General features: G+C 34.1%; 1 protein-coding gene across 2 annotated transcripts in view; it reads left to right on the top strand.

The window, feature by feature from the left end:
* LOC140800777 (callose synthase 10) overlaps window positions 1-15,621 on the top strand; it is a 49,361-nt gene that overhangs the window by 3,195 nt on the left and 30,545 nt on the right. For both annotated transcript variants that reach the window (XM_073155616.1, XM_073155617.1), the window contains exons 4-10: window positions 3,800-3,920; window positions 4,241-4,351; window positions 7,314-7,439; window positions 8,293-8,382; window positions 14,360-14,457; window positions 14,533-14,650; window positions 15,317-15,445. In XM_073155616.1, the coding sequence (XP_073011717.1) occupies window positions 3,800-3,920; window positions 4,241-4,351; window positions 7,314-7,439; window positions 8,293-8,382; window positions 14,360-14,457; window positions 14,533-14,650; window positions 15,317-15,445 (793 nt within the window). The remainder of the gene's footprint in view (window positions 1-3,799; window positions 3,921-4,240; window positions 4,352-7,313; window positions 7,440-8,292; window positions 8,383-14,359; window positions 14,458-14,532; window positions 14,651-15,316; window positions 15,446-15,621) is intronic.

A 15,621-nucleotide genomic window follows, 5' to 3' on the forward strand; every position in this document is an offset into this window, starting at 1 on the left:
TCTAACATAATAAAAATTTAAATAACTAAGGCTTATCCGTAGACTCCTATGTAGAAGATTTCAATCTTGAGCTTGGTCTCGAGATTCTAATTTTAAAATATTTTGATTTGCTCATGAAAAAATAGATGTGTAATGAGCTCGATGCTCAGCAATTTATCCTATTCTATTTATAAATATGTCTAATAACAGAAAAATCAGCATGTAATATAATGCACAAGGGATCATAGCTCATATATAACAATTTTCCCAAAATAAATATATTTTGCAGAATTTTTCCATACTATTAAAACCAAAATGCATAAATTATAAATATTGCATTAACATGCATATCTGAAAAAATTACTCAAAAAACAGAATTTATATTTGTTGAAATCAATATTTTGGATACTCATCAAACCGACAAAATGTCATGTTGTCTTTTTAATGAGTATTGTGATCCGTGGCTGTGTTGCATCATTAATCGCCGTCGGGTTAGCACTTGAGACTTTTCTAGTTAGTCAATCCGTCTGGGGTCACAGTATCTCTATAGTACCATATTGATTTTTATACTAGCCGTTACACACGTTATATTTGAAAAATCTTTTGCTTGGATTTATCGCTCAAATTGGCTTTTAAATATCTTTTTTACTAGTGTAATTCATACAGAGTCATTTCAAAATCAAGTCGTGATCATTTGACATCTAGTTTCTTAATTTTTATCAAAGAATTCATTATGCATAAACTAATGTCTCATTTTGTTTGTGCATAAAGTTTTCTTAGGATAACTTTATGCACATCTTTTAAATGTAAATGATGTACATATGTAATTTTACTTATATTTTGTTATTTGGTTGTAAAACGTAATGATTATCTTGAATAAATTTATGCAATAATTTATGTTTGGTTAGTAATTATGGATACATATGTTAATTATACCAAGGATTCGAGTTTCGGCCGATCCCGAGTGGGATCGGCCGAAACGGATCAGGATCAGCTATAGCCGATCCCGACCCAGTTTTGGCCTTTGCGGGCGCGCGCTGCAGAGACGGTGTCTCTGGCGACGGCTCTCTGCTGTCGGCAGAGCGGCTAGAGAGAGAGGAAGAGAGAGAGAGAGAAAAAGAGGAAGGGAGAGTGAGGGAGAGAAAGGGAGAGAGAGAGAGGGAAAAAGAAAGAGAGTGAGAGAGAGAGGGAAAGATTAAAAAAAAAGAGGGTATGAGAGAGAGAGAGAGAGAGGGAAAAAGGGAGAGAGAGTAAGGGAGAGGGAAATATTAAAAAAAAAGGGTATGAGAGAGAGGAAAAAAGGAAGAGAGAGTGAGGGAGAGGGAAAGATTAAAAAAAAAGAGTATGAGAGAGAGGAAAAAAGGAAGAGAGAGTGAGGGAGAGGGAAAGATTAAAAAAAAAGAGTATGAGAGAGAGGAAAAAAGGAAGAGAGAGTGAGGGAGAGGGAAAGATTAAAAAAAAAGGGTGAGAAAGGGAGAAAGAAAAAGATAGAAAAAAAGAGTGTGGGAGAGAATGAATAATTTAGACTAACAGTTAGAGGGATAGAAAAGAAGAGAGGGAGAAAAAGAGATTTTTACTTTTTAGGCTTTATATGTGAGTAATTATTATTTCTTATTTTCTTATAATTTTTTCTAAATTTTTAGAAATTTCTCAACATTTTTAATAATATTTAGAATTTTATTTAATTAAAATAGTCCGATCCGATACAGGCGGCCGATATGGCCGATACAACCGATACGTATCGTTTTTTCGGACGGCCGATCCCAATCCCGATACCGATTTTTGGAACCTTGAATTATACTATAAATCTTGCTTAAAAAATGTGCATAACTTTATCACACCTTCTACCTGTGATAAGATTTTGTGTATAACTTATTACGTGACTTATCTTATATAATATTTGGCTAATATATATATATATATAAATTAGTATTTTATTACTTAAAAAATGTGCATAACTTTATCACATGCTTTACTAGTGATAATATTTTATATATAACTTATTACATTACTTAAATGTGCATAACTTTATCACACCCTCTACCTGTGATAAGATTTTGTGTATAACTTATTACGTAACTTATTTTAAACTAAAAATCTTGCTTAAAAAACGTGCATAACTTTATCATACTCTCTACCTGTGATAAGATTTTATGTATAACTTGTTATGTGACTTATCTTATACAATGCTTGACCAATATGGCAATATATATATATGAGTATTTTATTGCAAAATGTATTTAAGAGAGTTCTAATTCATGAATAAATATCCTTATTTACGAACCAAACGCCACCTAAATAATGCGTAGATGTTAGTGTCTTTTGCAATAAATTCTGATTTTTGAAACTTTTAATAACCAAGGTTCCCGGTTAGGGGTGAAAACGGGCCGAATCTATCCGACTCGACTCGGATTGGATTCGGATAAAATTTTTTTATTCGATTCGAATACGGATAGAATTTTTGAAAAAAATTCGGATACGGATTCGGATACGGGTCGGATATATTTTTTAGATTTGAATACAGATATCGGATATCTGTTTACCTGTATATTTTTTTGAATGATTTACAGTTTTTAGTTTACTTATTTAAATAGTAAATATTAATATTGTTACTAATAATATATTATATATTATTTCTAGAGATTAATTTCTCTAATTTTACATATTTGACATACAAAAAATTTATTTGTTGTAAAATTCTTAATATTTTTGTGTTAATTATATATAAATAAAATATTATAATTCTTTTAAATTTAATCAATATTTATTTAAGATTCGATCCTCTATCTAAAAATTATCCATATCCGTTCAGTTAGAATATAGTTTTAAATTTTGCTATCCGTCCAATGTCCGTATCCGAATTCATATCCGGATTAAAAATATGGATCCGGATATGGGTTGAGCATTATCCGATCCGTTTTCACCGCTATTCTTGATGCAATTTTCTATTTTAATCGTTCTTTCTTCTCTAACCTTTTTCTTAACCTAGACCTTAGGTTGTTGCTTCCATAGTATCGAGTGTACTATAGGGGCAATCCCTGTTTTCCCCCTCTTTCTCATTCCTTCTTCTTCTTCTTCTTCTTCTTTCTTCATGGTCATGCTCTTTGCTGCCGACGTTGAAGTTTGTCGCTGCTGTCGCTCTCTCTCACTCTGTCCCTAATGTTTAGGGTTTGTCTTCTCTCTCTTTTTTTTTCTCTACCCTAGTTTGTGTGTGTATATATATTTCCTCACATATATATATATATTTATATATATGAAAAAATAAAACCTAAAGAGATATGATTTAGTGTTCTTTTCTAGTTACTAATAGGATTCGATATTAAAGGGGTTAAGGAGAAGTGCTTTATTATCCTTATCATTATTTTATATTTTTAAATTTATTTATTTATTGGTTATTACAAGCAAATTTGGGTTTTCTTCTATTCTTCTCTGGTTGGAGTTTTTGCTGAATTTTAGCATTCTTTTGTCAGCACAAGAACAACACAAAAATGTCGCGTTAAATACTGTTGATAATCTTCAATCATATTGATGATGATGGCTTCATTTTGCCAGCACAAGAATAACATTAAAATTAATTAATGATGAGCGATGAAAATAGAAAAAAGAATTTAAATAAATGGTCTTTATGTTGGCATGGGTCGGCATGGCAAGTGTTGGTTGGCACAGGACATGCCGATCGGCACAGCCATTGTTTTATAACTTCATAATTCTAAGTGCACCACAAGCTCTATGTTGATAACAAGCTGACTATTCTTGTTCTTGCATTGTGCTTGCTTTTGTTTAGATTATTTTTAACAGTCTGTTTTACTTTTCAACTCAGGATGGAAACAAGGGCACAAGAAATGAAGAAGGTTTATGCTACTTTAAGGGCCTTACTTGATGTACTCGAAGTTCTTGTTCATGATTCTGCTGATGGACTTGGTGGACTAGTTATGGAGGAGGTATTTTTTATATTTACTTCTTGATAACAAGCTTTCTGGTTTTCTGAGGTTCACGCTGTATATTTTTCCATTCTGTTGGGCATTTATAAACCCAACTCTACCTTACAGTGGTTCTTACTTGAAGTTGTAGAATTCCTTAAGCTTCCTCCTAGATCTCATGCTCCTTCCATCATTTTTTCCTGGAATGATGGATGGGTTGCCACTTCTGTTTTGTTAGCTTTTATACAGGATTTGTCTCATTTGCAGCATTGTTGTTCAGTATTGAGTTTGCATTGCAACACGCCAACACCTTTTCAGTTGCGTTTCTTGATTCGTTTCAGGTAAGGAAAATAAAGAAATCTGATGCAACATTAAGAGGAGAACTTACTCCTTACAACATTGTACCTCTTGATGCACCGTCTCTAACCAATGCTGTTGGTTTCTTACCAGAAGTAAGTGCCCTTGTTTAATCTTGTTATTTAAGGTAGTATTTTCTTGCCTATTAGCATTATTTGTAGAAGTTAGTTGTGATATGCTGACTGCTTACACAGGTTTTACTTAAAGTACAATTTTTTCTACAAGTATACTGAACTGTAAATATTGTAATCCAATCAATACAAGGTGCAATCTTGATAAGTTGCTCCTGATTGCTATTGATGAAACATTTAATTGAATGTTAATAAGATATGTTCAAGGCAAGGTTCCAAAAATCGGTATCGGGATCGGGATCGGGATCGGGATCGGCCGTCCAGAAAAACGATACGTATCGGTCGTATCGGCCGCCTGTATCGGATCGGACTATTTTAATTAAATAAAATTCTAAATATTATTAAAAATATTGAGAAATTTCTAAAAATTTAGAAAAATTATAAGAAAATAAGAAATAATAATTACTTATATATAAAGCCTATAAAATAAAAATCTCTCTTTCTCCCTCTCTTCTTTCCTATTCCTCTAACTGTTAGTTTAAAATATTCATTCTCTCCCATACTTTTTTTTCCTATCTTTCTCTCTCTCTCTTTCTCACTCTTTTTTTTTTTAATCTTTCCCTCTCCCTCACTCTCTCTTCATTTTTTTCTCTCTCTCTCACCCTATCTTTTTTTAATCTCTCTCTCTCTCTCTCTCTGCTGCAGCCGCCTGCAGCAGGCAGCTGTCTGCTGCAGGCACCTGCAGCAGGCAGCTGTCTGCTGCAGGCACCCAGCAGGCCGAAACCAGCCGATCCCGATCCGTTTCGGCCGATCCCACTCGGGATCGGCCGAAACTAGAATCCTTGGTTCAGGGTCTACATTTAAGTAATTTCTGCTCATGCCTTTAGTGGACATTAGGAGCTTGTTGGCCATTATCGTGAATCCTAACATTTACTTTATAACGATTGGAGAAACCCTTTGGTATTTTCTCATTAAGAATAGGAGTATATACATGTACATGTCTCAGGTACAATATAAGAGTATAATAATATATACATCAAAACCCCTGGCTTCAAACTCACGGTGGATCAAGCAAAGGAGTTTGCCTATTAGATTTTCAAAATGTGGAGTGAGATGCGACTTAGTCAAGAAATCAGTTATCTACTCCATTGTTGACATAGGAGAGAGACTGATGTCAAACAAAATGGTAGTCCACTTCAATTTATCTTGTTTACTCATTGAATATATGACTGTTTGCAATCTATATATCAATTCTGTTATTACAATAAAGACCAGTGGCCAAAAGAATAGACATGCCAATGTCTCCCAATAAATGATGGAAATGAAGGACATGGCTTTATATTTTTCTTTAGTACTAGAGAGAGAGAATATCTTGCTTCTTGCTTCGCCAAAATATAGCAGAGTCACTAAGGAACACACAAAATCCAGTGATAGAAAGATTAGTGGTAGGATCACCTGCCTAATCTAGATCAGAATAAGCACGGAACACGAGAGGTATGAGCAAACATCAAAAGATAGTGAGTAATAATCCCCTACATGGCTACACATATCTGCGAATTCAAAGTAGTGCTGCATATTGAATAGATCGAGGGGCTGCCACAAACTAACTATGCTTACAGTATGAGAAATATCTGGTCTGGTGATACATAAGGGTTTCCTTCTTCTTGGTAACTTGTTGGAGGTGGACGACACCAGAGGAGGTTGGGGTGGGTCGAAAGGTGAAAGGCGAGGAGTATGCAAGCTCTTCTTTTGCTTTCGCCAGTGGAGAAGAGGAGTAGGGGAAGATCTACCCTAAGCGCATACGAGCTTTCTGATTGTCAAAGCAAGGGATTCCTTCCTTTTGCTCTTAGCGATAGAGAAGACGAGAAGCTGAGAATGTTGGGGAGGGCACGTACTAGAAGATGTCGCTCTGATACCATGTACGATTGGAGAGGCCCTTAGATATTTTCTCATTGAGAATAAGAGTATATACATTAACATATCTTATCTCTTATATCCATCTTAGATTTTGCATATGAAGTACAATATCATTTGACATTTAGTTTATTCTTATGCACTATCATGTGAAAAATCTAATAACTCATCAAAGTTGCAAGTTATTAATCAATGATATGGATTAGCTTGGGGTACTCGAGCTATGATACCAAATTGATATGATAAATGGTTGAAGGTTATTAACTTATAGCTGTGGTAGCTAGCAAAGACAAGAACCGTATAGAAGGTAGAGATGGTTAAGGCAAATAGAGATGATGGGGGAGAAGTCAAAGACATATAGAAGGCTAGAACCAAGAGAAATAGAGTGCTGGAAGAAAAGAGTATTCTATTCAATAATTCAAAAGCATGTGTAAGATACAAGTCATAAGATGCTATTTATAGAGAATAAATCAACCAAATAAGAACCAAATAATTTAACCATCTAAATTGTCTTTGAACTTTTTCTCTGATTGTAACTCTGTTTTGCCCAAGGTAGAGTCTAAATGGAACAAAGTCTGAATACGGAAGTGATCCCAAATAGCTTTTGACAGCAGACGATTTGATGTCACCGATCTAATTTATCTGGTTTCATATTATTTGAACCTCGTATGAATATCTTATGAATATTATTTTGGAACTGCGCATACTATAATTCCATGCAATATAGAGACTTAGACTAATTACTTACTTGGACTCTGATGTGATCCATCTAGCTCATGCAAATAAATGAATGACTTAAACGACTAGGACTCAGACTAAACCACATAAGCATGTAAAGCAGATAAGGTAAATGAACTTAATCTATCGAGCCCAATGTCCTTCCATGAGACCTGATTAGGTCCAAATCACATCTATCAAGAACTAAAAAACTTGCATATTTTGAGTCTATTCACCAAGTTATAAAAAAACTTCTAGAATAAGGTGATACAAATTGTTGATATGCATTTATTATTTGAAAAATGATTTTCTATTAGATAAGTTAAAAGTGCTATAATTTCCTATGACTTATCAGGTCAGGGCTGCATTATCTGCAATTGGATACACTTCAGACTTCCCTCGACTTCCCAGTGCTTTTGAACTTCCAAAGCTGAGAAATTTGGATATATTTGATCTCTTGGAATTTGTTTTTGGTTTCCAGGTTTGTACTTGCTCGTTGTCCTTTAACTCATGCATTTCATTGCTACTTGGTGCTTATGGAATAACTGATTTTGCATTTGGTATTTTTTTCTGCACTGGACGAAATTCTCATTCTTCACTTTATTAGTTAGTGCAATTTGAAAATAAGTAGATAGAAATAGCTGTACAATTCTGCCCTCACAATGCTATCAGATAACTTACACTTCAATTATGACGCCTTACAACCTGAAAGTACCCTGTCTAATATGGCTGAAATAAATGAGGCATTAGAGATGCTATTTCATCTTCTGCTGACTCGAAAGTATTTATGTTTCTTTCTTGTTTCTATTATTCTTGGCTAGGCTTACTTTCTTCTCCTCCTGTGACTTATGTGATGCTAATATTGTTAAATAATTTATCTCCTTTGTTCTTCTACTGCATCTGTTTCAATTTTTTAGGAAAGATATTTCAGTTTTATACGATTTGGGAAAATGATAGAAGCATTATTTGCACCGATTAACTTCCACTTATAGCTCAACAACTTTATAATATTGTCTTTCAAAATCTTGGTGGTGTGCCATAAAATATGGTGTTACTGAGTGTTGCAATTAGTCAAATCAAGTGGGGCATGCTGGTGTGTCTCGACACTGGCCGCTGTGGCACACCATCATCTTGCTGGTCTGGTTTGTGCTTTGGCACTGTGTCAGAGGGAGAGAAACGGAGGGTGAGAGAGGTTAAGGGATGTTGTATATGATTTACCTATATATATATACACATATTTCTAAATATTTGTCAGCTATGGAGTCATCTACAGTTAGGTGTCTAATTTGTATTTTTATTTAGCACTAACTGTCTGTTTCCTTTGATATATCCAGAAAGATAACATTCGGAATCAGCGTGAAAATGTTGTCCTCACCATAGCAAATGCTCAGGCTCGACTTGGCATACCTGTCGGAGTGGAACCGGTTAGTTGTCTGTTAGTTTTCTTGTTGATGGTTTCAAACGACATTGTCATTTATAAACTCTTTCCTGTACCAGCTCCTGCATCCCTTGTAAGCTACTTTGTGTAATGTGGTGAATGAGACAATTACTATTCTAATTCTGTTTTTGCTGCTTTAATATTATATGATTTCTTCTCTAATTATTGATTTGAGTTGCAGGGTTAATGACAGTCCTAGATCCTTTGCTGAGCTTTAAGTCATGTTAACTTAAAACATATATGCAAAACTCAACACTTTGCAAACTTGCTTTTTTGATATTTAATGCTATAGGTTTAAGTTGTTAATAACAGTGTTCACCAAAAAATGTTGCAGTGGCTGCCATGGGGGATTCGCTCTCTAAGTGCTATTCTACAACTATAGCAGGTTGGAAAGACATTTTGGGACTATAGTGGCTAGTGGCTACCTTAGCGAGTAGCAGCTAGTCATGGTAGACTAAATGGCGGCTCATTTTACAACTTTGGGCGTCAACAATAGTAACTAAATTATTCTCTCCATTTCTCAATTTGTACTCTCTCAAATCTTAGTAAAAAATGCTAATTAGGATTCAATCTATTGAAAGTAATTTGGGGATAATCAGGTGGCAATTTGTTTTCTAGTGACAGATTAACATAAGTGACCATAGTCTAATTTGTACCTAAACCAGTTTTGCTAGAATCAAGTTGAAACTTTCAAGAAAAGTTAGGGCCCAAGCAAGGTGTGGATTTACTGGATGATTAGTGTGCTTACCTTCCATGACATAGATATGTAGGGTACCGCAATACCCTTTTGTATCGATTGATATATAGTTATTTCAAGCATGAATTTGGCTTATGAGCTTGGGAATCACTTATTTAATTTAGAAACATTCAAGTGCTAGAAGGAGGACAACAATGAGGAAGTTGGGTCTATTGAGCCAAGTGGAAGAACTGATTGCACAATTATTGCAAATCTTGTATGAATGAATGTTTTGGAGAACAATCAACCCTAATAAGTAACTACAATAAAATATAGTAAGTAATAATTGATAATAAGTTAATTGAGTAAAATGATCACTACTAGATGGAATGAGAGAAAATCACTCTAATAAGGCAGCAACTTCCTCAACTCTCAAATAGATATGTTGACAGTAGAAAGACATAAAATATGGTATATGGAAAGACTTTAGAGTTTAGGTTTATCAATAAATGAAATAGTAGTGCTTTCACTTTGGTCTTCCTCTTCACATCCGGGCACTCAAAAATTCTCTTTCACTATTGGAATCTTCTAGACAGCAACAGTAGCAAATGAAAAGTAAAGATTGAAGGAGAGATGTTTAAAGAGGAAGTAAAAGAGATTAGAGAAGAATCTTAAGATGGAGTAGGAGGATGGGAGGAGAGAGAGGGAGAGAGAAGAAGATCGTAGGAGAGAAAATGAGAAATTTAAATAAATTTTATTCAATCGTTCCTTGTTTCTCATGTAATAACTCTTAAAATAGATTAACAATTTTAATTCTACCTGATTCTAATAGGAACTTATTTTCTAAGAGAACACTAATTGATCATCTTACCTAAATTGACTAACACAACTTAGGTAATAAATCAATGTGGACATCCCCCACATATAAGCTTACCATAACTATCAATTAAGATTCTAATAGAATTCATTTTCTAATAGGACCCTAATTGCTTAGGTCTTATCTAAATTGAGTAACCCAATTTAGGTAATAACTCAATGCGGACATCCCCCATATATAGGCTGATCATATCTATCAATTGACTAATTCAATTAATCATTTGAATTAAAAATCAACTCAACAAATTAAATGTGAAAATAAGTTGAGCCTAATTAGCTCAATTAAACCAAAATTAGACTCAACCAATTTTATTTTGGTCAAATTGAAGATGATGCCCACATCAATTCCCTATGAGTGGAAAAAATCTTGACTCCGATGAGATAGCCTCCATATATTTCTGGTATAGATCTTCTTGTAGTCTCCTTAATTTGTCTTCCTCGATCCAGCTAGCATCAGAAATGGAGCGATCTTTCCATTGAACCAGATATTGTCGGTGTGTACCCCGTCGTGTTTTGGTCTCACGTATATCAAGTATATCATCAATCTGGTCAACAGCTGTCGATTGCTCAAAAGGTAGTGAGCTAACATTTATTGGTTACACTGGGCCTCCATGATATGTGAATAAATCAGCAACATTGAAGATCAGTGAAGTAGACATCACAGGTGGAAGTTCTAACAAATAAGCATTACTTCCCAACTTGGCAAAATCTTTCTCCTAGCGGTGTTGGTTTGCTGCTTCTTTATATTTGTTTATAGATACCTGCAAGTTTTCAAGAATCTCTTAGTGCACTTGGTGAATTCTTTGAACATAGGTTTTAGCATCAACACTATTTCTTCCATTATATGGTATAGGGGTTCTATCAAGGTAGTGGGAAATAGGATGACCATAATACTCTCAAAGGGTGATTTTCCAGTGGATCAATTGATGGAACTATTGTAAGCAAATTCAGCTTGAGAAAGAATTAGATCCTACTAAGAGGGTTTCTCTCTAGCTAGATACCTCAATAGATTACCCAATGATCGATTATTTACTTCAATTTGACCATCTGTTTGAGGATGATATGCACCACTATATTGTAATTTAGTGCCCAGTTTAGACCATAAAGTTCTCCAAAAATGACTCAAATTTTTTGTATTCCTATCTAAAATAAATGATTTCGGAAAACCATGCAGACGAACTACTTCCTTGAAAAATTAATTTGCTATATGAGATGCATCAGATGATTTTTGACATGCAATGAAGTGTGCCATTTTAGTGAATCTATCAACAACTACAAGGATTGAATCAACTTTACGTGCAGTGCGAGGTAACCCTAGTATGAAATCCATGGTAATATGTTTCGAAGGCATAGTAAGAATAAGTAAGGGGGTGTATAATCCAGTTTTCTGTGTATGACCCTTAAAAGATTGGCATATATGACAATTTTTCACATACCTCTCAACATCACTACGCATCTTAGGCCAAAAATATATCTCTTGTGCTAAAGAAAGGGTTTTATATTGACCAAAATGTCCACCTAGCCCACCACTATGCAAATCATGAGTTAAACTTTCTCTCAGAGAACCAATAGGAATACATAGTTGTGTCTCGGGAAATAAATATCCTTCATGCAGAAGAAAATTTGATGTTGAATCAATACCATGACTGTAGGATAGGTCCAAAGTATGGATCATCACTATATTGACCTTTAATTGATTCAATGCCTACAACTTGTATTGACATAGTAACCAGTGAATTTGATCTCCAACTCCAAGCATCAGGTACTCGATTGCTCACTCTGGCTTTATGTCTCAGATGAAAAGTATATTCTTGTAAAAATGATGACCACTTAGCATGCCACTTACTAAGATTCTTTTGTGAATTTAAGTAGCGTAATGCTTCATGGTCTGAATATAGAATAAATTCTCTTTATGTACTGTTCTTTTAACTCCCTATTTTTTTATTGTTGCAAAACAATAGTGAATCATTTCACTTCTACAGTAATAAGTTACAAGTATAGAAATTTACGAGATTAAGCTCGAAATTTATTATGGTTTTGACTTTTGAGTGAGTACTTTATAGTTATTAGGTTTTATATGTGAGTCATTATTATTTTTTTATCACTTTTTCTAAAATTTAAAAATTTTCATGCTTTATAAAATCTTTTTTATAATTTTACGTAATTATAAAAATAGTTCGATACTGTATCACCCGATAGGGGCAGCTGATACCCAATCCAATTGATTTGACAGTTACATATCATTTTTTCAGTGGCCGATCTCGATGCTTAGAATATTGAAATTTTTAACAAAATTAGGTTAGAATGAAGCTTTCCTGTTTGTATACGGGGGAAGTTGAGGCATCTATAGAAAAGAGTTAGATAAGTGAAATTGGTGATTACTCAAGGATAGGTTGTGTTTATTTATCCTAACATGAAATTTTATATTGATGAGAAGTTGGTGTTTCAGTTTATATATTTCATTAAAATCAGTTCTCACTCTGTATTAGTGAACATGCATGTCTCATGTCCAAGTAAAATTAGAACTTATATCCAACTAATTAATGCTATTGATGTGACATCAATTTCCAATTGGATTTTTTACTTTCTTTATTTGAACAATTATAATATTAGCATGATGTGCGAGGATGTCTGCACCATTGTGCTTGGCTATTGGATCAGTTATTAGATTAGGTACTCAGTTTGGGTTAGGTTAGGTTAGTGGGCTGCCTCCACCTTTTGGGAATCCTCAAGAAAACTATTTAGACTTCTTCTCGTCCTTTGAACTTCCCAATATAGATCCTTAAGTTCTTAACCTTTAGACCTCTCAGGGAAAACTTTGGTCTTCCCCTCCTCTTTATAAACCCTATAAAGACTCTAGAGGGGGATCATCTATGGAAGGATATCAAACACTTTTCTTCTGCACATAAATTTCTCCTCTACTCTTACTCTTTCCCACTGTCCTTGTGTGACTCCTCCCTTTATCTCCTCTCTATAAACCTCCCATAAACCTTGTGGGTTTGTTGTCAATCTATCTTATCACTATGCTCCATTTGATGTTTTGTTGCAATAAAACAAGGACTATTAGTGCTCGAAGTTGAAGACGAAGGGAAGGTGTTAAATTAAACACTATCCTTCACATTGGATCAAGGTTTTAAAAGAATGTAAGCAGTAGAAAGACGGACAAGAGATCATGTAGTGCCTAGGTGTGCATCCAGAATTCAAGATGGTCTAAACTTAAATACATAAAATAAATAATAGTTAGAGAAGAAGTTAAATTAATATTTGTAATCTAAACAATATACTAATGCATTCTTGTTAAGAACTAAAGTGAACTATTTGAATCCACTAATTCAGCAACATGCACAACAATTTTTTAATTGCAAAGTTAATCTGCATAGTAAAATATGATAGGAGATGCTAAGGTGGCACTTAGGTGGGACTTAAGTGGAGCCTAGTTATACTTTATCTAAGGAGCCGAAGGCAGAAGTTTTTTAAAACAATGCACCGGATGAGATCTAACTTTTGCTACTGTTTTGGTCCTAAATCCTGCAACCATCTTTGAGGTATTGAAGCCTAGATTTATCTTTAGCTCGCTCTTGATTGATCTAAGTCTAGTAGTCGATCTATTGTTCTCTTTGGAAATATTTTGATTGTGAATTTTAGATTTCCTGGTTTGTTAAGTTTAAGCTGAAGTGGATTTAATCTTGCTTATATTTTAATAGACGGTTTAATGATCATTTACAACTTTCATTCTCTGTATTGCTGAATTCATTTAGCTTACATTTGATAATATGTTCTTGAACATTTGCTTGCAATTTTGGGTTGTTTCTGTTATGAATGTTTTGCTGAAACTTATTTTATCTGGTTGCCTTTTTTTTCCTTGTGGTATTGCAATATTTCAGTCTTTTTTTCCAACAAATGTACAGGCATGTCACATGTCCAAGTAACTCTTGAACTTATATTGAACTAATTAAGGCATTATGGATAGCTGCATATGCCAAAATTGGATTATATCTGGTTGTCTGTTTTCTGTGTGGTTTTGCAGTATACAGTCTGTATCCCAACAAAATGCAAGAGATTTGGTGTCTCACTAGATGTTTCTCAACAATTTAAAGCATGCTCTTGTTCTTCCTTGTTGTTCTCATTGATAATCAATTTAAATCCAGATTATGCATTTAAAGGAAAAAGAACTGAGGAATAGATGATATCTGAAAAGTTGTAGCATGGAATTTGTTCAAATGTCAGATTCAAACTGAGACTTGCTGTGTCCATACTAGCTTTGAAACTTGGAACTGTGATTGTGCATGCATTATTTTTCTGATTCCCTTTGGATCTGATTGTGAATCATGCAAGTGTACATCCTGATCTTTAATGGCTACAAATTATAGCCTAGGCATGGATATATTTTAATTCTTTGACTCAACTGTAGAAAATTGATGAGAAGGCGATCACTGAAGTTTTCCGCAAAGTACTAGACAACTATATAAAGTGGTGTAGATACCTGGGCATACGAATAGCATGGAACAGGTAGTCACTAATATATTTTGTGGAGATAATTGTCCTTTTGATTTGGCTGTCACTTATATAAATCATTAATTGCAGCCTAGAAGCACTGAACAAAAGCAGGAAACTCGTATTGATTTCTCTGTATTTTCTTATTTGGGGTGAGGCTGCAAATGTTCGGTTTCTTCCAGAATGCCTTTGCTACATATTTCACAATGTGAGTGATTTGTTCTAGTTGTCAAGTTTTGAATAGTTATGAAAACCACATGCATTCATTTGCACCTGAAAAATATGAATCATATAATCTCGTTCATGTATACATGGCACATGTCAGACACACTACGATATAATCACTTCATTCATGCTATTTAATTTTTTGCGGTGGAACACCTAATCCATTCTAGATGATGACTTTGGAGAATCAGCAATATGTGAAAACTTCAATATACAAGATATTCTCTTTTGAGATTTCTACCGGCTTCTGTTTGTGTTCATTGGATCTTATTTCTGTCTTTTCTATATCTTATTTGTTATTTTCCTATTTCCAAATAAAAGATTTATATCGTTGTGATTGTTCTTTTCCTAGTATTACACTGTAAATGCCAAGTTTTCATGCCTTTCAGCTTCAGTTCCTTTTTTTTGTTGGCTTGCTTGGTTTTTTTCCGACTCATCAGATGACTTTATTTTAATGTCCATTTTCTTTTTACAAGTCGATCAGAAGAAAAACCCAATTCTGCATTTTCTTTGCTTGTGCTTTTTACATATAAGAATGTGCTAATGCATTTTGATGCACATTATTCTTTTTCAATTTATATACCTATCTAGTATCTAACTATTGTATCTATTCCCATGCATTGAGTTCTGTGAAGATGTGTTATTGCAGATGGCAAAGGAACTGGATGCTATCCTAGATTCATCTGAAGCGACTGTAGCGAAAAGTTGTACCTCTAGTGATGGTTCTGTTTCATATCTGAGGGAAATAATTTCTCCAATCTATGAGACTATGGCAGCGGTAGGATTTTGAATTTGTGTACATTGTTTAATTGCTAAACTGACCGCATTGTCTATTAGTTTGAAGTTGCATGCTTTTATGCTTACTGTAAATGGCTTTAAGGATAAATAAGTATTGATTCATATATAGTTATTTTAAACGATTATATTGACAATAAAAAACTAAACACTTATGCT

This window comes from Typha latifolia, chromosome 14 (genome assembly GCF_019914945.1).
Source record: "Typha latifolia isolate L0001 chromosome 14, TyphaL0001v2, whole genome shotgun sequence".
Lineage (NCBI taxonomy): Eukaryota > Viridiplantae > Streptophyta > Magnoliopsida > Poales > Typhaceae > Typha > Typha latifolia.